The following is a 24,169-nucleotide window of genomic DNA, read 5'->3' as shown; positions in this document are numbered from 1 at the left end:
TGTGCTGCCGGCTGAACAATTCACGGGAATCTGTCATTGCCAAATGAGTGGCTTTAATGCAGGCCTGGTCACGATCCCAACTGCGAAGCCTAAGCGGAGCCCGAGTCTGGAAGAGGGACTGCCTGTGGAAAAAGTGCTGGCATGAAGATGTGCATTCAGCTCTCCCACAGCACCCATGAGCTGGTTTTAAATATTGCAAGTGTTTGGACTTCGACTATCTGTTATAGGTGTTTTTCACACTCTAAGGAAAATACTTGGCCTGTGTTAAGCAAGTGAGAAGTGGGTAAGTCCTCGACTGAAGGAAAACTGGATGGTCCCTCAGCTCCTGTGTAAGAAGTGCTGAGGAGAGGGAAGTACAGAGGGCTGTGAAGCAGGCTGTATTGGCTCTTTCTTTTGCAAAATGAAAAGCTGTTGTTTGTTTCAACTGGCACAAATTGCCAGTGATTTCACTGCAGCGTACTGACAGGCACTGGAGAAAAGCAGAGGACGTGAGAGAAAAGTCCGGGCTACCCAGTCCCAGTGACGGTTAAGAATTATGCAGCCATTTCTGCAACGTCTCCTGCTGATAAGACCTGCCCATTGTATTTCTTTAGACACATGAAACCAGTTTTGGTTTGTCCAGCAGTTTCACGAATCCTCCTAGTTTCATCCCCCCCTGGCTTTACTGATCACTGTGCATTGCAGGGTAGAACCAAATTGCTTTCAGCTGGGTGGATGCGTGTGGCTCCCTCCAGCAGGCAGAGCTGGCCGTTACAGAGCTGGCTCCTCAGACACAGTATCCCTGAGTAATCTCTTTGCATTCTGCATTAGATCCATGAGTAAGATCATTTCTACAGGCGTTTCAGCTCTTAACTCATGAACAAGTTTAGTTTAGTTAGATCTCACAGTGAAACAGAGTAACAGGGACAGAAAATAGAAAGGCCTACCCTCAAGAGGCTTTTTTAACAAGCAGATAATTTTAAATAGTACCTAAAGCATTTTTTTTTTCAATCTGGAAATTAACAAAGTTCCTCAAAAGATCAATATTTTGAATCCAGTTTTGCCAAGATTAATGCTTTCTTTTAGGTATCTGGTAGCTCCTCTGGCTTTAAGGGAACTACGTAAGTGGATGAAGGTAGACACGGGTGCTGCATTTTTGAACAACTGTGTAATTGCTACTTGGGTTGTGATAGCTCAGCCTGCAGGACTTTGGTACATTGATGGAATGTTTTCTGTTCCCAATGCAAGTGTTAGACAAGTGCTGTAGCTTTAAAATATGTATTTGTTCAGCTTTAGTTCGGTTAAATCCTGGCCTTTTTAACAGTGGGAGTTGCATGGCTGTAACAGAGAAGAAAATTCGCTGTATGGTATCCTCAATTTACTTGTTCTGGATGCTGAAACAGACTGTTGCAATTAAAAATACTAGGTTCAAAAATGTCCAGTGGCTAGACACTGTTTATTTAAGAACTGCTAGCTGTACAAAAGGAAAACGAAGAAAACTTAATTTTCCTAGTGTTGATAGATGGAGTTGCCATACCGCATCCAGTGACTTTGGCTTCAATATTTAACAACTGTAAATAGTCCAGTCATATTACAAGATGGATTGACATGTACAATATATTTATTAGCCATCAATTAATAATCAGAGAGATTTTTGTCCAATCTCTGGTCCTCTTAGCAGTGGGGAGAAGCAGGCAGAGGGAAGAGTTTACTTCACCTCATTCCTGACCTCCAGTTAATTTATGGAATAGATCTTCGTCCAGTGTTTCATTCTGGTCTTTGGAGCGGGTTGACAAGAAGATGTAGCCCCCAATATACTCATGGATGATTTTGCAGTCTGCGCTCAGACACGTGAAAGCAATAGATACATTCTGATCAAACTCGATTGCAACCTAAAGAAAATATATATGGCAAAATCAGGAACAGAGATAAGCTGCATCTAGGAAAAAAGAGGAAGTGTGAGAGCACAGCTGGACCACAGACATTGTGATAAAGCAGTACCTGTCTCTGCTAACCAAGAGCTGTAAAAATTTCTGGGTCTGCGGGATGTAGAGAGTGTTTAGCTGCTTGTTTGTTTCTTGATTTTCTGCTATGGCAGGGCCCTCTTGTGGTCAAAATCTTGTTGCTTGTTTAAGCAGGCAACAAAAACATGCTTTTAACTATTTTTTCTAATGGCATATAAAGTTACAGGAATGGCACTCCTGACTCTTTGTGCACTTAACCAATAATGTCTAATACTGTTCACTGTTACATGCCGACCTTAAACCTGCTTTTGGGGGCCAGGTTTTGATTTCCAGCTACAGTCAGTTCTAAAACCCAGCAAACTAGGGTTAATTGCTGACTGGATTATGCCTTTTTTTGGGAGGGATTTAAAGCAAACCCAACAGCTTTAACCCAGTATTACAGGTTCTGGCATAGGGAGTACTGCAGGACAATATTAGGGATTGTATCTGATCTCTCCTGGCTCCTACAGACGGATGTGGAAAACCATGTAAGCAGGAACAGTTTCCAGGCTGCTTGAATTTACATCAGGTCACGCTAGTTTCAGCCCAGAAATCTACAATTTACAAAGCTGGCTTCAAGCTTTCAAACCCAAACTCTCTGGTGGACTGCTGGGCAAGAGCTGGCCCCACTGAGCAGCCTGCTTCAGGGTCAGGAGTGCCCCCGTATAAATCACACAACAGAGCTTCCTCCTCAGCACCGCACACTGACACAGAGGAACTCACTCCGTGGCCTTGCAATCTCAGTTTGGGATTTGAAAGGCAAACTGGGTTCCTGTATCCTCAGTCTGTAACAGAGACTGAATCACCACAATTTAGAGGATGATGCATGAGCTAGACTATACAGAGAGTTAAAATGAGATTTTTACTGTGACAGAGTAGTAAACATAATGAGTTGGAATTTCCCTTTGAGTCTCTGTATTTCACCCCATCAAAATCATGGGCAACTTATAAAGAATAATCTTGGTAGGAACCTTTTAAACTGGAGAACTTTTAGTTTCTGAATTTTGACTAGACTCCGTTAAGAAAAAATTTAGACACATTATTTCATAACATGTCACAACACATTCGAAATCTTTTCACTCTGAGGTTTAAAAAGATTTTCTGAAAGCATCTTCCAGTGTTTGAAATGTAATGACTGAATGCAGAGAGCCGTTCCAGTTTTACCTGGCGTATTTCCCAGTTCACATTCCACTGCTTCATGTTGGAGAACCTCCATGTTGTGATAGGATCTCCTGTGGCTATATCTATTCGTATCAGCCTGTTATAGGACACCCCAAGCACATCATCCTTTTTGCTTCCTTTAAACCTAAAAAAACCCAAACAACCAACAAAGCCTTTGAGAAGATCTGGTTTGCAGTGATTTCTGTCAAGAGAAAATATTTCACCTGCCCTCCTCTGAAACTGCAAAAACCAGTCACAACAGCCTGGGATTCAGGAGAGCTTGGACCCTTCTTTAGAGCAGCATTTATTATAAAACAAAAATGTAGGCTGGTGAACCATGGTAAGATGTAAAATAATTGGGCTGAAATCTTTCCAATTCATTGTTTTCTGCTAAAAAATACTGTTCCGCCAAAATGCATGAATTTGATTATATTTTTACTGGAAAAGTGTCAACAATATTTTTCCTTGCTTCATTTCACTAATGTTGAAACATGTTCTTCTAGTGATAGTCACCTAAATTATAGAAGCATATTAAAATAGATTTAGTATTTTAAATTATATATCACATTAACTTATTGAAACAACTCTGTTAGCAATAGATGCATATTTCTGAGTATAAATCACATTACAAAAATATTAAGCCATTTTAACATTTCAACTTCTGATTAGAGATGAAAAATAAATACAAAAGTATCAGAACTTTTGGGGACAGAAATTTCTGAGCTGGGAATAGCTAGGAAAAGATTACTCTGGTAAAGAAACTACCTTCCTCTACCTTCATGTTGAAAGCTGAAAGAAATCTCATCTGTCTGCTGTTAATATTTTCAATATTTTTGATCCTGTTTCTGAACCTGCTCTCCTTAGATGAAGCTGGCCCTTACGGAAAGAATGGGACCTGGACCACAATTAGTGCCTTACTTAAAGCCCCCACTGAGATACCGCCCATCAGTCTGTAGTAATTCACCACAAGGTGTTTTACTCATGCTTACAAAATGCAGTTTAGGTGTTGGGTTTGTTTGTTTAACAGAATTAGTGCTACAGATAGGGCAAAACATCTATATCTATGTTAGTAAATTAAATAGTGACAGGGAACATTCCCGGGCACTGAACTCATGTTCTGTTTAATTGCTCTAGGGGTCCCAGGCAGAATTCTGGCTGCAACCAAGCAGCACTCTCTCAAATGACTCCCAGGTATGGCTCAGGAGCTGGAACATCCAAGGACCAACATGATCTGGTAGTTCACATGAGGCTACTGGGTTTTGGAAAGTCAGAGAGTTTAATAGTACAGATGTGGGCTCTTCTATGCCAGCTGGCCTCTGTGCCAGAGAATGGTTCCCAGCTGGTTCAGTTTATACCGCAGATGATTCCCAAACAGCCCTGGAAGAGGTGTTAAGCACAACACTTAGAGGAAGGTACCTCCACGTATGGTTGCGCCAGGACTTTTCAGTTTTTTGGTGTTTTGTCAAGAAGGAAGAATGCAGGTCAGAACCCTGCCATATTCAAGAGTCCAGGGAAACCGCTGTGAACACAACAAGACCTTTCTTGTGCTGACTGCTCTTCTAGATTCACCTAAAAAAGCAATCGTGTTTGCTGCTTTCTTTATGAAATGCCAAAGAAATTATGCTCAACAAAAAGTATCTTATAATAAAATCTGATCAAATTTATCATAAAATTTAACATAAAATCTAATAGTAAAATCTGATCAATCCAATGAGCAAGAGCTGGAGTGAATAAATATATCGCAAACCTCAGAATGCCATCAAAGACATGTATTTTTTACATTTTAGTGAGTTTATGTCAGTATGGGCTTAATCCTAGCGATATGTTACTTCAGGCAAAACCTGACAGGTTTCTATGAAGGCAGACATAATGGAGAGCCTCATGCCAGGAAGGGAGCTACTGACTGCTACTGCTATAGAAAAACCCAGCAGTATGGAAGTTACTAGAATTAAAAAAGGTCTGTGGGGGAAAACATAGAGAATGGTTCCAGAACAGGGAGTCAAAGAACTTCCTGCAAATCGCTGAGTGTGAACATGTTATGGCAGCTTGACGTCGCTGTAGCAGTGTGATTACCTTACGATGTAGTAGGATAAACCAAACTCAGGGAGAGACTGCCATGCTTGAATAAAATGTAGCTTGGCCTCCACGAGGGGCATCTGGGATAGATTTTGGTGGGCTTCCAGAATACGAGCAGCCAACTGGGAAACACAGGAAGAGAGAAAGGTTTCCGTAAACTGGAGAACAAAAATACCCTTACTTTCACTAAATCAAACATCATTAGCTCTGATGCCATGTTCAGACACTTAGTGGTCACCATTCATTGTCGAGAGCACCTGGGGACAGATCCTGAGCTATGAGGGGCAGAACAGTGCAGGAAGGTCTCAGTGTCTGGGTTTGTGCTGCACTGGGTCTAGTTCCAGCATACTGCTCTGGAGACTGTGTCCTGAGGATGGTAGGCTGAATTCTTTTGCAGCAAAAGAATTAGGTGGAGAGGAAGGAGAGGCATGTAGGCCAAGAGAGCAGGAAGACACTGTTGTTTAAAATGCAGACAGTAACTTCCTGTCCTTAAACACCTTCCTTTCTTACTCTGAAGAGACTTTCAGGGACAGCATTATCAGGAGAACATGGTGAGTGACTTAGGAGGCGGTGTGGATGTAGGAGGAGTACTCCAAACAAGTGCTGAGAGACCCACCCCTGTGTTCATTTTAAAAAAAAGGCCTCTTGCTAAATATCAAAGGGACAAATGAGTATTGCAGGATGATTCTACTGTATGGTTTCCAAATACTGCTTCGATCGAGCCTCACCCCAAGCAATCATTTGAACGCCCCATCCCCAACCCATCAAGCCATGCTCAGGATACCTGCTTGGACTTGTATTTTTTGGTATAACGCAGTGAGACAAAGCATTCTGGTTTCATATCTATGCTTTCTGGATCAGAGACAGCCTGGGGAGACATGGTCCAGTTCTTCATCTTTAGAAATGAAAGGATCTTGTGGACCTCAGGATGGTAAGAGCTATCAGCCATTGTTTTGCCTTTTGAGGCTAAAATGCAAGCAGCCATCCACCGAGCATATTGATTTTCCTGCAACAAAGATAATTGTTTTATATTTTTGGACAAACCATTTATGAAGATGGCTACTGCTCAAGCATCTTCCACTGTGCAGTAAAACCATTCTGGAGTTATTCCGCTTAATTTGCGTGGATGTGTAGTTACCATAGTACTGTTGTTCTTCCTTGATTGGGCTAGTTCCACCTAGAGGACTGCTTTTGCAGAATAGTTAGGTTTTAAATTTTCAAAGAAATCCAGTACTTTGGAAGAGATTATCTGGGAAATTTTATTGCATGACTATTTTCCAGCTAATGAACATTTTTACACAATTTGGATCGATACATTTCAATATTAATGGAAATATTTTTTAAAAAATAAATAAATAAACCAAAATTGAAAACTACTGTAAGATCCTTATCACACTACCCTCATCTGGATGGGGAGAGTTCTAATTAAGAAAAAAGAAGAGAACAAAACCCAAACCTCCATCCTCTGAAAACACTGGAACAAAATATTGTAACCTCTTTTTACTTTTTTGATAGTTCGTTCTTTTTTTCTTTCCAGCGGCTTTACTTGGAAACTGATGATAAACACAGAATTATTGTCCTTTTGCCCCCTCAAGCATTAAGTATTTGTTAGACTACCACATCATTCTTTAATTTTACTAAACATGTATATTATAAAGTCTCTGCAGCATCTTTATTTTTGTATACAAATTCTAGAACAGGCCTTTTAGACAGTTTGCCAATAAATCTGGAATACAAACTTTCCCTTGTCTTATTACTCACGTTATCACATCTCAAATATACTTCATTCATGCCATCAGCAACAGGAATTAGTAATTTGATTCCAAACTTCTTCGCTGCAACATTTACATCTGGTACAACTTCACATCCTAGATAACAGAGAATCAGAAAGAAATTAATTTATTTAATTACCACTTCACTAACTTTAAGTACTGATTAATACTAAGGAACAGTACTTAATGGTTGTTTTTCTTTGAGATCAAGGGCCAAGACTTTTGAAGCTTAGGTTTAATGAAAGGTCTCTGTCCTAGCTCACTGCCTAGTCTGGCTTGCCAGAGTGATGTGTGCTCTGAGCTCAAAGAGCATGTTAGTCAATGTGGAAGGGAAACGATGCAAGTGCTCTCAAAACCTCAGCCTGATCTCAGGAAATGCTCAACACTTAAAAATGGAGAGGAACCAATGAGATAGGCGCTTTTGGAAATTTTCCGCTAAATGACGTGAAAGCCTGCATTATATTTTCAGAAGCAACTTAGCACTGACAATCGGATGTAGATGACATCTACAACAGAGCTGGCCAGCACAGAGATCCCAGAGAACTCTGGAGACCTGGTATTTCATGTTGATGGTGCTATTAGAGGCCTTCTGGATTCAGCTGGAGTCGAGGATGCCTACAGTTCCCCTTTCTGCAAGGGACACCAAGGCTGTGGGATACTTGGTGAGGTTCCAGCCACCCTGGAACCTAGTTTTGCCATGCATTTATCTGACCTACTGAGGATATGCAGATTGGTTTGCAGAGCCATTTGTTCACAAGGGTCAATCTTCTATTTCAAAGGTTTCTTCTAGGATGAATCCTGGGCATCAGTGGTTCCCTGTCGCTGAACAAATGATGTCCCTGCAGGAGTAGATGTAGATGGAGGCTGGTGTTTGCTGTGGTGCTGGTGTTCACTGTGTGTACACCCAGGGTTTCTCCTCCAGAAGTACCTAAAGCTGGCTGTAGCTACGCAAATCCCCATGCACGAAAACCATGGCCCAGAGAAGGCCTTGGAGCTGTCCTGGCACAGCAGGATGTAGGTGCAATGCCTCTGGCATTCTTGTCCACTGCATCATCTATAATCCTCTACCACCAGTGTACATTTGCCAAGGACAGAGGTGAGTACTACTATTTAACATAGAGTAAATATATTTGGAAATAAGTGTCACACAGATCACATTCTTTATCTGACTCATCTTTAAGTGAATTCAGCAATACATGGCATTTTATAAGTCAGGTCCAGATAATATTGGTTTGGGCTGAGCTACTGAATCCTCTTTGTTTAGGCCTCTTCTGCAGTTGCGGTCTGCCTGCTTAGGAGTCTCAGTACTGAAAAAGTTCCAGGACTAAATGCTACCATGCTTGCCTTCCCAAGTCTTGCAGGGATTTCATGATTTATTCATTTCACAAATAGGAAAAGAAAAAGGAAAGAAAGGAACAGAAAATTCCTACCTTTCAGGTTTAGTTTCTCAATAGGTTCTCCCTGTGCAGATTCCTTGTTTTTAAAATAAGATACTGAAGTGTCTTTAAAGACAAACCAATATGGCTTGATAGCTTTGAGTGACAGCTTCCTGGGCCTAAAAGGAAAAAAAGAAATCACATTTGTTTATATTGAAATGTAGAAATTGCGAAGTCACTCACAAATATTATTGTGGATCTCAAATTGCTTTGAGGTCATACGCATGGCTTCAGTTGGGTTAGTCATACTTGTGTCAGTGAGGGGGGGTGGCAAGTGCCTGTAACCAACACTGCACTCAAGTTGTCCCAGGTACGGATGTGGTTTTCACCCCAGATTCTAGCTAAATCCCATCTATGGTTTCTCTTGGGATTTTTTTCTTTCTCTTCTATGAGGTTTTTCTTACTTTTTTTTTCCCCTTTCCTTTCTAATCAAAGCCATTCCCTTCTAACAGACTAATTCTGGTTTTTACATTAACTCAGTAACGCTAATGTAACCTACTAGTTTGTTCACACGCACTAGAATTAGCTTCAGTTTTTCATAGCTCCTTATCTAAAAAATTCGCACCCGTAAAACTAACTTGTATTCATTACATTGTAAGGGAGTAGACACCACTTTTTTGGCTTTATCTGAATAGTATCTAACATAACAAAATTCTATTCCTTCACTAAGTTTATAGAGGTTTTGTAGCACTCCAAGAAAAGGTGGTAGCTTAAACCATCTTCTTCCACTAGGGCAGTGTTACCTTAGCTCCTCACACATGTATATAGATGGACATAATCCTCATTTTAATTATTTTACTTAACTTCAGCACTTTGCTAATGGAAACCGATTTCTTTCATAGAGTAAATTTTAAAATATCTACTCTGGAATTCAGAATTAACTGATAGCTACTAATGGTCAAACACAATCATTGTGCCAGCCCCACCTCTCTTTATCAGTAAGAGATAAAAATCATAATGAATTCTGCTAAGAATACAAAGCCACAACGGGCAGGGCAGGGAAATAAAATCCTAGGTTCAATATATTTCAGGAGAGAAAGCCAGAGGTATTAGCAGTGCTTTAGTAGAGAAATACCTAACAACTAGCTACAAAGGTCAACAATGAAGTTAAAAAGAAGAAAAAAATTCCACTGTCTATTTAGTAATTCCCTTTAAATCTAAGATGACGGTACAAAGAGTATACAGCTAGCTGGAAAACAGTAAATTATTATGCCCACTCTCGTGTTCTCCAAAGCCTTTCTAGAAATCCTAGTTTAGAATCCTGTCTAGAAAATGGTGATTTTTATGTTTACATTAAAAAAACCCAAACTTGGATTTTCAAAGCTGCCAAGTATGTTGGCTTTTAATTTTCCAATACAGTGACATTCTTCAAAAATAAGGGACTATAATTTTTTTAGACTAACTGTTATTTTTCTACCCAAAAAAAGTTGCTGAAAACTTCTTTGAAAGCTTTTTGTTGTTGTTTTTGACAAAAATATTGCAATTCTCCACAATATCGTCACCCACCTGAAAGTAGTATTTACCAGTGTGCTAATGTAGTGCATACTGTGAATAAAAGTGAATAAAAGTTTGCTATATGAATAGAGTCAGCAGTATGACATGCCGAGTTTGCATTTAGGTTTACAATTAAGCAAATAATTGTTGTAACAAAATGATGTTGTTCCCTTAAAGAAATGTTCTACACTTTATCTACTTTCTACAATATCTTAGGTTTAGTAGGTGATTTATCATGTATATAGGAAATTTTTCATAATGAAAAATAACCGCTGAATGCTTTTAAAAGCAAACAGCTCTACTGCTGGGGCAAAATAAACAATCCATTGTTAGAGGTAAGTAACTGACAGAACTTAAAAGGCTTACATTCCCTTTCATCTTAAGCCACCTTAGTAATTTGAATGCCAAATAAAATTCCTAATTGGATATTAATAATTAACAATTCGTAACAGTTAACAACAGTTAACAATTTTCAGGTGCAGTTCTCAGTTCACTGACTACAATACGATTTGTCATCAGAAGGAATCTGGTAAATATTTGTGCAATAGAAATCTTTATATTTCTAAAACACAAAGACTGTTCTGTGATAGAAGGCATTACAGACTTGAGGTCACTGCAGTCATTAGAAACCCGTATTAGAAACAGACAGACTCCATGTTTGGTTACAAAGGGGTAACTTGTTTGTTTCTTGTGTCTAAAAAAATACATAAATCCCCAGGGTTGATTTCTGAAATTATTCTCAAGGAGAGCTGAAATTTTTTTCTAGTTTTTCATTGGCAAAAACCAGTAAAATATTGAAATCAAAATTGTAGACTCTTTTTCTTTTGCTTAGAGATGAGGATGGATGAGCACTAGGAAATACTAGGATATTAGTATAGAATAGTATACTATAGTTCCTAGTATAGAATACTAGGAAAAAAGAGCCTGATCTTTTAATAAGCATAAATACAGCTACCCCAACACCTCAAGAGCTAGAAAGATTTGCTGAGAATCTTGCTCAGAAGCAGTAAGAGAAAGATTTGAAGAGGATGATATTAGGCTAGTTAGACCTATCTGGTGCATCTGTTAATTTATAACCGTAGGATCTACCGTTAGATTAGAATGAAAAACTCAAGGGGTGTCTTGTATGGTTAAGCTTTGTGTTTTGTATGTTTTACTATTAGTTTTAACAACTCACCTAACTAGCCTGAGATTATCAGCAAGTTTCGGGATGTCTGTGATGTCCTCCTATCAGGAATAATTAGGAATAATTTTAGTACAATGCACTTTGCAGTCATCTGTTAACTCTGTTAAAAAATCAGGAACCAGGCAGGCTCATCAGAGTCAACGCCTTTGACACAGTGAAAGCAATTCTGGGATCCGAAAGGACATACCAAAATGTTATTTGCGTTTCCACCTTCTAGTGTCACTTCCAGATTAGAAAGCGCAGCTTCTACTTCATCTACTTCTGATTCACAGGTGAAATCTTGCACCTCTGATGATAACGATAACTTGCTTACATGATACTAAAATAAAACATCAATATCAAATAGTCAATATATCAATTAGCAACACACAATCACAGCATATGAAAATAGGCCATTTGGTCTTCTTGGTCTTGCATAAAGTGCTGCAGCACAGAACCATGGGTTTTTCACAAGGAAACAGGTATGTCCACCATGATCTCCAGTGCAATTACTGATAACAGTTTCCTGTTTTAATCGCCAGTGTTTTTATTCCTTCCCTGTATAATCGTCCCTGTTCTGTGAGGCTGATTCAGTACTAACATTTGCATCCCCAGTACTGTCAGCTCTAAGTGCTGTCCGTACCAGGTGGAAACTTGGCAGCAAGGTTCTGTGGTGCTCCACAGTGGCAGGCTGTGAATTTTTTGGCAACTCCATTTACATTTAAAAGGAAGGAACTTATTATTAATAAACATTTGTGCTTTACTACCTACAGTCAGGGACTAAGCCACGCTAGGTCATGTTAAAATTTCTAGGTACTCCATAGTGTCCGTACCTTCACATTGTGCTGTAGCTTTTTTTGGTCTGTTGTGAATGTATGTATTCACGTATTAGAGAAATTTCCAGGAAGAGTATGTGAAAGGATGGTAGCTGGTATGGGAAGCAACACTTCAGAGTAATCCCCTTCGGAATAGACTGGTATCAAAGTTACATGCTGGGTAGGGTTTGCTTTAGATAATGGTAGTAAATGGTTCCATAACTGTATGTGTCAGTTTGAATAATAGTGTGCTGCTACTGAATTTAGTTGATGGATGCTGCTTATTGTTTTGTACTCAAATAGCAGACCCCCAATCCAAGCAGAGCTCTTGGCCTGGGCTCTGTCCTAGTCTTGTCCTAGCTTGTGCCTGCCTCTTGTGGAAACAGGTTTTGCAACTTGGATCAAGTACGTGCCTGTAGTGCCGCAAAGATCAGCATTTCTTCCTCCGTGCAGTCAATTTCTTCTAACAGGATGGCCCAACGGGCTTGTTCATAAATCTGGTTTATTCGCACTGCATCATACTGTAGCAAAAAAGAACGTTGGTCATTAATGACCATCAAGATATAGATTTATGCTCAGCTGCAGCTGATCTAACATTGGGCTGAAGCCATAAAGGTTGTTTCCTTCCTCCCCCCACCTCTGTGCTGCTCTAAGTTCCTATCCTTCTCTTGTACCAGCTCATGTGATTGTGTGTAGGGTCACAGTGGCTTGCTGATCCAACAGAAAATTAATCAGGAGTCCTTGGCTGAAACAGAAGGGGAGATGAAGACATCCCCTTTTGTGGTAGTAGGCCTTGGACTGGCTTAACTGAAATGTGAAACCACACCATGAGAGTGAAAATAATGTGACATGACTGATAAGAATGTGACACTTAACAGCTTGCTACTGCCAAAAGACAGAAACTCTTATTCCTCACTTCCCCTCTACTGCTCTTGGCTTTTTCGGTTCTGGCTCTATCTTTGCACTGGCTTGACATTTATCGGATCCTTCTGTGAGATGCTTTAATTCACTATCCATTTTTTGGATAGTGATTTTTTCGTATTATCTACTTGGTTAATAAGGTGTAGTGCCTCACAGAAATATTCAAGCCCCAGAGCTGGTGAAAGGTAGGTGATGGGTGGGTAAACCTTGGAGCATGACCTCTCCCAATAGTGGTTCGCAATTAAATTGCCTGAAGCTGCTTTGGGTTATTTCATCCTATGGCTCCATGGCTGGCTGGGGCAAAGAAAGGAAATGTTTGGGCTGCTGAAGCTGAGACGCGTAATTGAATTTTAGTGGGGATGGCATTTCACCCAAAAACATGCCACCTGAACTAGAAAGTGCCCTTCTCTTTATCTGAGAGGCCTGAAATGAGATTTTTTTACAGCAAATAACAATGTGAAGGCCAAATCCTCTAAAATTCACATTTGAACTCTTGTTGATTTATACTGGTCAATGATCGTGCTTTAATTTCACTAAATGCATCGCCCAAGCTGTAAAAACACTGTCTTAACACAACCACCATGGCTGACTTTTAGTGGAAATAAAGGCAAACGAGAGGCAACTTGAGAAAAACATTCAAGTGATTTTTGAAGACTGAGTCTTGTTTTCAAATGTGACTTAAACACTTTTGCTGAACTTTCCAAAGGTAATCACGCAATCACATTCAAACAAATTTAAGTGTCTGAGTGCTTTAGAGGGCTTCAGCCCAGGAAAGCTTTATATTCACTGAAGGGCAGTGGAACATAAATGTAATTTTTAAGTCCATTTTCAAAATTAGGGCTTATACATTTACGTCATTTAGGATACTGTTGTTTTAGTTTTCCCCTTTATTTTTCTTGTTACAAGAGAGGCAGAAAGTACACCAGCCCCTCTGGAGATCTGTATACCGCTTCTGGTGCTCTTCAGATCTCATCTTTATACTTAAGATCTTATTTCAGGCGAGGAATGGTGATTCAGTGTCCAAAGGGGAAAAGTGCAGCCCTAGCTGAGGGGAAGAAATCGAATTTGATCTCTGAAGGGCCTGTAACAAATCCTAGCTAGAATTTGGTATCTTTGTGCTATAGCTCCTTGACATGAAAGCAGGCAAACAGTCAATAGCAATAAAACCAAAGCTCTTACTTTTGGATTCAAATCAAAGAAAGTGTAATATTTAAAGCGTAACAGAAGTTGATCGTCCTCCAGAATGCCTTGTTCCATAAGTGATCGAGATGAATCTAGCCAGCTGCGGAAGAAAACAACCCACAGATTCATCTGTACAGGAAAAAAACTATCACACCTGCAGAGCTCCAATGTAATTGTGAAACAAAAGTGGGAACAGCTCTAATTCCTGCAGGTCTGTGGAAAATTCACATGACTCGAGAAGGCGGAACGTTCATATGGATTTCCAGCTTTCACTGTATAAACACAATACCTACAATCTTCCTATTTTTTTTCCAACACTATTCAAGACATCAGGAGTAGATGCCAGGAACTGAGCAGTAACTAGCCGTAGGGTGACCTATGCCAACAAGATTCTTTCTTCTCCAGAAACAGGAGGTTCATTTAAGCCAGGGCAAAAGCGTGCCTGTAATATTTACAACTCCTGCTTTTCTTTTCAGTTTTTGCTACTTTATAATTCTAGCTACTTCTGTTCTCCAGTGAAATCCAATGAAATTATTGAAGTCACTGTTAAATGCTCCACAGATCTAAAAATGGCAATCCATATTTTAATGCTAGAGAGACAATCCTCTCAAACACCTGCACCACTAAACCCCCTAGTGCTCTGTATTCTTCTACGGTGTACAATATGCAATGTTTGCTTGTGCATAATTCAGTAAGTCACCTGTTTGTAATGCATTAGAGCTTTATTGAATTTATCCACATGTGTATTTCCACTGTCCATTTAAAGCCTTTGAAGTTTGCTATCCAAGCTGTCCTTTAGCTGTGCCCACAGTGCTAAACTGCATTTGCCTTCATCTAACAGAATTTAGTCCACAGCCTGCACAATTACATCATTCATCACTTTAAAACAAAATTGCCTAACCAAGAATGTTGAATAAGGAAAAAATATTAAAAAGAGTAAGTATTTCTGAAACAAAACCTAGATCAAAGCATGTTTTTAAGTATCAATATAGACACATATCAGGGGTTTGTTTTCAAATTCTGCTTTACACTTAAAAAGCTAGATTAATGCTACCCTTGTTACGCCAGCAAAGAGAGATCTCAAAGAGAGGCATCTTACCCTGCATTGAGTTTGGCTTTGTCAGCTAAAGTCCGAGGCTGGTACATCTCTGCTAGTGTTTCTGGAGAACAGCTGGGATGACTGAAGGCGAGGATGCTGCAGTTCTGCTCAGTCAAGGGACTGTCACTGAACCAAGTAATTGTAGAAGAAGCTGGTGTCCCACTGATGGGATCATAAACAGGTGTCATGGTTTTACTATATAAACCTGGACTTCCTGCAAGTTAAGAGAATAATGTATTATTCCAGGGAAAACTGCCGTCAGACTTAGGTAGTCTACCACTTTCCATCGTAAAAAAGTAGCCCTTTTCTTCCAAGAGAGTCTCCTATCTCTGCTGTTTACAGAAGGCCTTGTCCTTTCACAGGTGAAGTGACCTCAGCGACAGAAGTGCTCTTTCTTGTTCTGTGAGGTCTCTCAGTTGTGTTGGAGTTAGGAAACACCTACTTTTGAGCCTTTACTTCTCGTTTTCCTTGCAGGTTGCCAAACTTGTTAAATATTTTAAGAGTGGTCTCACATTTTCAAAGAGCAGCAGCACCGCCTGTGTGCAGGGCCACAGCTGATCACCTGTTTTCTGGTATGGCCTTTCTCATATCAATGGAAAGGAAAACATTAAAAAAGACAACAGCAAATATTGATATATTGGAGATTTCAGTAACTTCTCGAAGCCCCTAATTTCAGGCCAACTGTGTCTCTCCGACTACCATCCTACATTAAACTGGTCTCCCTGGTTTTAACTGCGTAACAAAGAATTTCTTTCTCTTTTTGACTTTCAGTCAGAAGAATAAAATCATATTGATTTTTCATTACCTGATAATCCAGAACTCACTGGAGAGTTGCACAGGTTTAAAATATCTTCTGTAACTGGTTCTTTGCTGTTCTTGTCTTTTTTCTTTTTCTTTTTGAGTACGTCTTCTGACTGCTTCAACAAAGAGAGTTCTTCTGACCGTCTGATATCTACAGTGGCAATTTGGGAAGTGAAGCAAGATGCAACGTTTTAAACTGAGCAGATTACATCCAAAAAAAGCCCATGGTTGTTAATGCGTTTGGGGAAGCTCCATGTTGCAATCTGAATTTTATTTTTAGCAGGTTGAAAGCAGTAGCCGTGGAAAATCCAGTAAGACTTTGGGCTGTGAGAGTGAGTTTTGACAGGATTTAAGTCTGCTTTTGTAGCAAGCATAACTGCATTTTAGAACACCAGGGAAAAACTTTCTCCCTAATGGCTCTGCAATGAAATGTCTAACTTATGAATAAGCAAGCACAGAAATAGAACCACTGTATTTGAAGTTTGTGCCTTTTATTTTTTACTGTATCTCAGGTACAAGATTCTGTCTTGGCTATACACTATTCCCTAACGCTCTACTGATTCAGACATGTATTATCAGTTGCAATCCTGGCACTTTGTTTCTGAAAAACACTTTTATCGTGCGGTAAGCAAAGACATTTTTGACAGTATTCACTCATGAGAAAAGTTACAGACTCAATCTGGAAGAAAAATGTGGGTAGGAGTATTTAATTTGGCCAAATGTCAGTTGAACAATTATGGCATAATTTTAATAAAGACATACTATGCCTTCCACAATTCACTGCTAGAACATGAAATTGAAAGCTGCATTGTGGTCAATATGGGGTGGTAATTTCCTTCTGAAGACAAATGTGTTAATAGGCTAAGCTTTGAAGATCTAAATTAAAATGAGGATTTGAATCCCCATTTTACCCTAAAACTGAGGGATTCTGAAGACTGTTTGCAGACTCCACTTACTCCTGTTGATCACAGGCACACAGGTCTAGCACGCTCCAAAACCTCATCTCTACTTGGAGGTGCCCCATTATTGGAAAGAGGAGAGACCTGGGGACCCAGTGCTGCAACACATTCACGGGCTTGTGCGGGGTAGTTAGGTATGCCCTGACCCGGAGATGTTTGGGCATATAAAAGTTTTGAACATTTAAAACATGCTCCTTCTGAAGTAAATACATGTAATATGTCTTAATGACACAGAATAAGCAGGACTGAGTCCTGCTCAAGGAGGACAAGGACCCTACAAGCCACCAACAGGACTTTGACTATCCAGTACTCCTCAGCTCATGGGACACTTTTCTGAGGTTGGTTTCTGCAAACCAACTGTTTGCATCAGTTACCACAAAGACTGAAAACCACTAACATGCACTGGATACTAAAACCCAGAACATCTGTCTTTTGATCTTGGGTCAACTCAATCAAGTTTCTCCTTGAGCTAAAGAGTGTTGTCAGTAAGGACTTCACATCAAAACAAAGTCACCTAATAAAATGCTCCAACTTAGTCGCTAGAGGGGATTTAGCTTTACTTACTGAGAATTTTGCAGATGTCACTGACAGCTCTGAATACCATAGAAGAGAAGCTGACTTTCAGTCTCACAGTCTTCATGTTTGGCAAGCGAAGCCGCAGCATTTTGTGCTGAGTAGTAAAGAACAGCTTAGCATCTGCCTGCACCCCACATTTATCGAGTGTCCAGTGGGTTTTCAGAAGCCAACATTTTTTTTGCTCCCACCAAAGAGCATAGTCTGACCAATCTTGTGATATTTCTAGGAAAACACAAAATGGTTATTAATAAACTATGGAGCAAATATACAAAAAGCTGGATTTGGAAAACAGTGCTCTGCAAACAGGAGAATTTATTTACATTAAAGCAGCAGCTACAGTTCCTGAGACCTAGACCCCATTTGCTGAATCTTTATGGCAGTCACTGGGAACTAACTTTGTCTTCCCTCAAGAGTTAACCTAGGTGCTGACTGTGGCACTGCCTTAATCTTGCACATATCCACAGGGAAAGCGCATCTCCTAAATCTGGTGCTATACATGGTCCAATGCTGCTTGGATTGTGCTGGGATATGGACTAAGAACAAGGGTACCCACTTGGCAACTTGATAGTGCAAGCTGAAATCCTCCCACAAAATGTCGTGTGCACCCAGATAGGCACAAGTTCTTCCACAACCTCCTGGGAAGTGCCACTGAACAGCTCATCTCTATAGTCTTAAGAACCAGCAATGAATCCCTTGAAGTCTTGGTGACACACAGCTAAGGACTGTTCTCAGCTCTTCTCTGTGGCTGCAGAGTTAGATGAACATGGATGTTCACTTGAGTGCAGCCCACTTAGGACAACTTTACAGTGGCAACATTCTTTAAATAATCAAGGAAAAGAATTACTATTTTGTGAGTAAGCCCTGTGACAATCAGGAAAGAGTTAACAAGCTCTCTAACAAATAAGATGACCTCTCTACCACACGGGATGCAGAAACCTGTAAGAGAAGTAGAAACTTGTAAGGGAGGTAGAACAGGCATGATGCGATATGGTACAGTTAAATCTTGTATTATTCTGTGCAGGAGGGCAGGCTGGTGTGACTGACCAGGGACTGACAAGAGTTGCCTACAAAAACTCAGACAAGACAGGCCTGCCAAGAGATGACTGTCTTGTTTCACTAATATGGACTTGCCTGTGTTTTGCTTAAGTAAAAAATGTTTGTGTATTTTGTACTTCAAAAACATACAGATAGAGTAAGGCTTGCTGAATCAAAAATAGATAGTTATTAAGAGTTTTGGAGGGGGAGAACAGTGGCTGTTCTGTGATTACTCTTGAGCAGTAAGTTATCCTTGACCTGAAAGGTATCAAAACCTTGACTAGATCAGCATGAGAAGGAAAGAGAGAAAGCATTGCTGCTGTCAGTTCCATGGGGAATTCCAAGAGTAGATGACTTCCCAGATGCCAATGATGTCTAGTAGCAGGTAAAGTTTCTGTGTGATCTTGGTCAAGTTGTTTCAGTCTTCTGCATCATTTCTCATTCCTCCTCATCACCTCTACCAGGTAGAGGTTATTTCTCAGCGTGTCTGTAACACAGCAGAGCCCTATCCTGTTTTGGAGTTTCTTGGTAAAAATTATGTCTCAAGAGAGCTGCTGACACAAATCGCTTAATTACAGATTTGCTTTCAATATTATTTAACATAGAAAGCTTTTCACACTAGTTGAGTGTTAGTTATAAAAAATACCATGAAAATTTCATCTTCTGACTCAGTGAGAACTCCGGCTACCACTGGTTTGCTGGCTGAATTGTGTGTGTAGGTACACAGAGAAGTTGGTAGAAATGTATCACAGATTTGCTACCTGCTTGAATGCTGGAAAAGAGATTCCTTGATAAAATCACTATCTCTAAGTAGAGCTTTTCCATCACAAAGGGTGTTTGTGTAAAAATGTCCTTCTATTGAATCAGAGCCTTTTGGAAAGAATATCTTGTGCATCTCCTTTTTGTTTCCTTCAAAACCCGCATTTGAAAACAAAACCTTTCGCTTGGCAGTAAGAACTCTGAAATTATTAAGTTGCTGATTTTAAATTTCTTGATGCTGTTTTGCTGAATTTTTTATATGTTTTTCTTTTTATTGATGATTTTATTATAGTTCAGTTTTTATCTTGTTTGTCTGAAGTCAAGCTATGTAAAAAAGACTAAAGTTTCAAGGAGTTTTTTTTTACTTTTTTTTGTTGTTGCTGCTGCAAATCTTATATTTCTAGAGCAATGCATAGAAATGCAAAGTTCACACTTGGCAAGTCTAATCTAGCAGACAGGTGCCTTTCTGTGTGAAGATGGTGACTAAAGACTTCTAGATTTAAGAATTCCAGGAGAAAGAACAACACTTGAAGAACGAGTTGCATATGAAAACCCTGTGGCATTGATACAATAATCTTGTCTGTACCTATCATTCTGCAGCCTCAGAGTGCAGACAATTATTTTGGGAGGCAGCTCCATTTGGTGGCTTTGTATTAAAGAAACCTAGATTCTCTTATTGCCTGTGGTGCTGACTTGCTGTGACTGTACACAGGGTATTTTAATCTTGCATCTCCTAACGTTGACTTGGCCAGTCTCTGCTCTTCACAGCTGTTCCCTACTGAATATATACAATGCGTAACATGGCTCAGATTTTGGCTAGAATGCCCAGGAAACAGTAAATTCCGAAGTGCCTTTGTAACAACTAATCATGTCTCTGACTGCTACAGGTGGATAAATAGGGTATTATCTTTATTGCCCCTCAAACTAGCCATAAAGTCTATCTGGAAAGGGAGTTGAATAGTTAGTGTAGTCCAATTATATTTGTCTTAACTGGAAGACAAGAAACAAAGTCAAGTTTTGTTTGCACTGTGATAGTATAGGGGCTTTAGTCACAGGGAGAGGGGTTCTGGCCACATAAAAACCCTGAGTCTGCAGCACCTACATGCTCGATGTACTGTTACAAAGAAGTAAGTGAGGCAGTGCCATTTCAAAATGCTCCGGAGCTTCTTTTTGTAGAGGGAAAGCTGCATGTATTATTTTAATAACACTGTGTAAATTAAACAGGTCTTTACTCACTGATTTGTTCTACTAATTTCAGCATCACTCCTCCAATATGAAGGTCCCCTGTGACCTGTAGTAAAAATTCCTTTTGTACCTCTTCATGCTGATGATCAACTGTCACCAAGAGCTCCCAGGAGTGAGACCCATATTCACTTGAGGAAATCATTTTGGAAAGGTCTATGTAAGATCTACAAAAACAAAACAAACAAACAAACAGGATATTTTCCCTCCACTCTCTGAAACAAATGCATTTCTCCATAGTCACAAAATACTTCCATGCTGCCAAGACTTCACAGCGGCCTTGGGTGGAACCTGAGATGTGTTATCTTGTTACCTCTGAACTAGACTCTGCTCTTTTGATTACTCTTGCAAGATAGGCATGTGGGATTTTCTGTTTTTATTCAGATTTCCGCCCCCCCCCAACTCAAGTGTCTCTTGTCAAAATTGGGTAGATAGCCCAGTTTTACCTGGGTTTCCCCACTATGCAGTGGTAATCTGCCAGTCTGGACACTGTGAAGCCTGCAGTTGTGGGTGGGATCTGTTTTGGCAATCTGTCCAGTGAACAAAGGAATTTCGTTGACTTGTATGCTTACAACTGTAATTTTCACTATAAATGAAAGTTCACACTTGCAATTCTGCCAGCTTGGTCCCATGGGACCCAAACCAGAGAGCAGTTTCACCTATTTGGGTAGATGTGAGGGGAGACAAGTAACTTCACTGGCTCTCTGCCAGCAATATCCAGGCATATAACTGCAGTTTCTGCTGATGGTTTGTTTGCACAGAGATGTAGGCATGTGTCCTATCTCAGGAGGGTGAATCGTCTGAGATCCCACCAGGCTCCTGCCAGGACAGGTAAACAGTAATCATGCCAAGCCAAACTAGAGGAGATGCTCCAAGTAGAAGCTTTGCTTATCATCAGCAGAGTTCTGCTAATTACTGAAGAAAGAGCTTGTAGGTATAAGGTGACTGATGCTGCAGGAAGGATTTGTGATACTTAACCAGCGAGAGAAGATACCAGATGAGCACTCGGTGCCCTGTCAAACTGAACCCTAAGAAAGGGTTTGCAGTTGAAGCGTAGGCAGTAAAGTGGATGACTTCCATTTATTGCAGACTTTCAGCAGTACCTGAGAACCCAAGGCACACAGATGCAGACTGCTTCTAGCATAAAACAGAACTAGGAGTTGCTTACAAAGAAGGCTAGAGCGGATGTAACAATGTTAACAGACTTTTGTAGATCTTTTTAAAAAGAAGTATTTAGCAATTTAAAACCTCTAGCCTAAAAGCTAGGTCAAAACCAGAAAAATCAAGGACAGTTGTCACAGGTGAGCCGTGAGAGAAGGAATGACCTTTTCTAGGACTGGTTGCAGGACGAAATCAGGCTAGCTTAGGTTACACTAATTAAGCTTAAGGTTAAATATAGCATGCCTAGAAACAGAGTGAAAATTTAAGTTCATATATTTACCCAACTTATAATAACAAAGCTTTATGTTACCAGTTAGGCAATAAAAGAGGTTTTTAGTGACAAAAGATACTACTCCAGGGCAGAGCCCAGTTCAATGTTCATTCTGAGGTTCCCGTCTATAGGCACAAGGAGGCTCTTGCACGTAACCAGCCAGCCTGGTACAGCTTCATCTTCCCCAGACTTTCAGGTGTTATTCATGTTTTTTAATCAGCAGGAAGACTTTTGGAATTTTGTTAAATTATGTATCATGCAGTATTTGTATTGTGGAGTACAACATAAATCAAAGTCATCTAACTATTTCAGTGAAGTTCTTTTAAATTCTGTTCTCAGAATACTAATGCTGTAGACTTGGTTTCTTGAACTCGTTTGGGCCTAGGCCGTGCCTGGTGTCAACCCTACCGATGTAAAATTCGGTATCAAAGTGATAATAGACATGTGGTGGTCATGACAGATTCTACTAATAAGGAAAAGTGATTCTAAAGGTAAAGGCAATGAAAATGTATCTGTTAAAGATTAGATTGACACCCCCCCCCCAACCGAATGAGAATATAAACAAAACAATCTGTCCAGCTCAAAACCATCCTTTTAGGGGAAAATCACCTTACCAGAACTGTGCTGGGAATCTGCCCTGAAATTCTAAAATCATGATGACTTATAGACAGCCCTAACTCAGAAAACTGCAACTTCATAATCATATGACTCCGAGAGGCTAATTTACACTGAGGAATAAATGCTGCTGTTAATTAGGTTCTTGGATGTGCCAGCCTACACCTTTTCACCAAACAGTTACTAAACCAACAAGGGTTGATACTTATCCAAGAAGTTCGTTTGTTTTGCCATGGTAAATAAAGACATTGTGTCTATTTGCCACTGGAAAACACCACCATGGCTTTCCCGCCTCTGGCATAGAGCTGGGATTTTGAATATTTGCTGCTGTGGGCCACATGGACGTACTAGCTTAGGTGTGCGTTAGACCAGGGGGTACCGGGTGGAGGGGAAGAGCTGTGCCCCTCCTGAAGGCACAGTGTCCCAGAGACAGCTCCTGAGATGGTCTCCCAGGCAGATGAGGCTTTCAGCACAAGGGCAGTACAAGGTGTAGAGAACAGTTATCGTTGTACTGTATTTGTAGCAAAACGAAAATCCTCCCTTTACAAAAGTCACAATGCCACTGGTCACGCTCCTAAGCGTCAATAACGGCTTTAAAAATAAATAAATCTACAGCTGGCCTAAGCATGAGAGCTATGTGATTTCATTTCAGGAGCACGGGTATGAAATCTGTCAGAGGAACTATGCTTTTGCCTATACTTAATCCACTACAACCCAGTATTGTTATAGAAAAGAAGCAGTCTCATCTGCCCTCTTGTGCCAGCAAAAACACTGGGGAGCTGATCTGGATTTTTTTTTCTTTTTAATTTTGGTCTAGCTTCCCAGTCTAATTCTGCATACAAATGCTTGTGCTGACATGGATGAAAATGAGCAGCCCAAGGGGTGGGTGAAACTCCTTCTTTCATTCAGACTGGCTTGGAAAACCATGGCCTCAGTGCAGCTTATCCTGGCACTCCATCATTCCCTGAAGCTGCTCTCTTCCCCACTTCCTCTTCACACCAGGTTTTAGTTTGACGATAAGAAAACACAAACACCAGTAAATCTATCAAAGTACGCATCGCAGAACCTAGTCTCAAAAAGAGGCAAGCTAAGCAACAAGGACAACTAACCATTGCCTATTAAAACCCAAACAAACCCAGGCTGCCAGGGCAGGCTGTGCATGCTCCGTGTCTTAAAACCTTCAGGTCAAGACTGGATCTGCCCCAGGAACGCGCCCCAGTTCCCGGGCTCCACGTGGGATGCAGCTGGAAGGCCTGGCACAGGGAGATCAAAACGGCCAGAAACATGTCTTCAGGCTACTCCTGACTCTAGTCAGTATTTCTACAGAGTATGTTAGCCAACGCTGCTATAAAAAAAGCAGCAGTTACTCTGCAGATCGAGCTCTCCGCAAATTTTAGCCCTTAGAGCCCCGAACGTCAAACTTTGCGTGGAAATACAGGAGCACGTTGGTCGTACTAGAGCAGGAAAAGATCCACTTAAAGGTAAAGGAGGGGGGTCGGACCAGAGCATGGCGTTTCCCGGAGTATTTCCAAGACAGGTGGTGCCCCGGCACCTTTCAGAAGGTAACGAGGCAAGGGGCGAAGCGGCGCCGGGCCGCGCTCCCTCCCGCACAGCTCTGAGGGCAGAGCCGGCGCCGGGGGAAGCGCC

The 24,169-nt window shown here is 40.5% G+C and overlaps 1 protein-coding gene across 1 annotated transcript; it reads right to left on the bottom strand.

Moving 5' to 3' along the window:
- Positions 1-1,589: 1,589 nt before the first annotated feature.
- On the bottom strand, positions 1,590-20,718 carry FERMT1 (fermitin family member 1). Its single transcript, XM_010285973.1, has 14 exons — positions 20,470-20,718; positions 17,428-17,661; positions 15,909-16,055; positions 15,104-15,317; positions 14,002-14,104; positions 12,315-12,422; positions 11,295-11,426; positions 11,099-11,148; positions 8,422-8,546; positions 6,981-7,087; positions 6,004-6,225; positions 5,217-5,341; positions 3,147-3,288; positions 1,590-1,871 (listed from the first exon to the last, which is right to left on the bottom strand). Exons 1-14 carry the CDS (start codon positions 20,711-20,713, stop codon positions 1,698-1,700), a joined length of 2,127 nt encoding a protein of 708 aa, XP_010284275.1. The 5' UTR covers positions 20,714-20,718; the 3' UTR covers positions 1,590-1,697.
- Positions 20,719-24,169: the final 3,451 nt, after the last annotated feature.

This window comes from Phaethon lepturus, unplaced genomic scaffold (assembly GCF_000687285.1).
Source record: "Phaethon lepturus isolate BGI_N335 unplaced genomic scaffold, ASM68728v1 scaffold21904, whole genome shotgun sequence".
Lineage (NCBI taxonomy): Eukaryota > Metazoa > Chordata > Aves > Phaethontiformes > Phaethontidae > Phaethon > Phaethon lepturus.
Note: the sequence above shows the minus strand (reverse complement) of the source record. Positions and strands in the feature narration are given on the sequence as shown.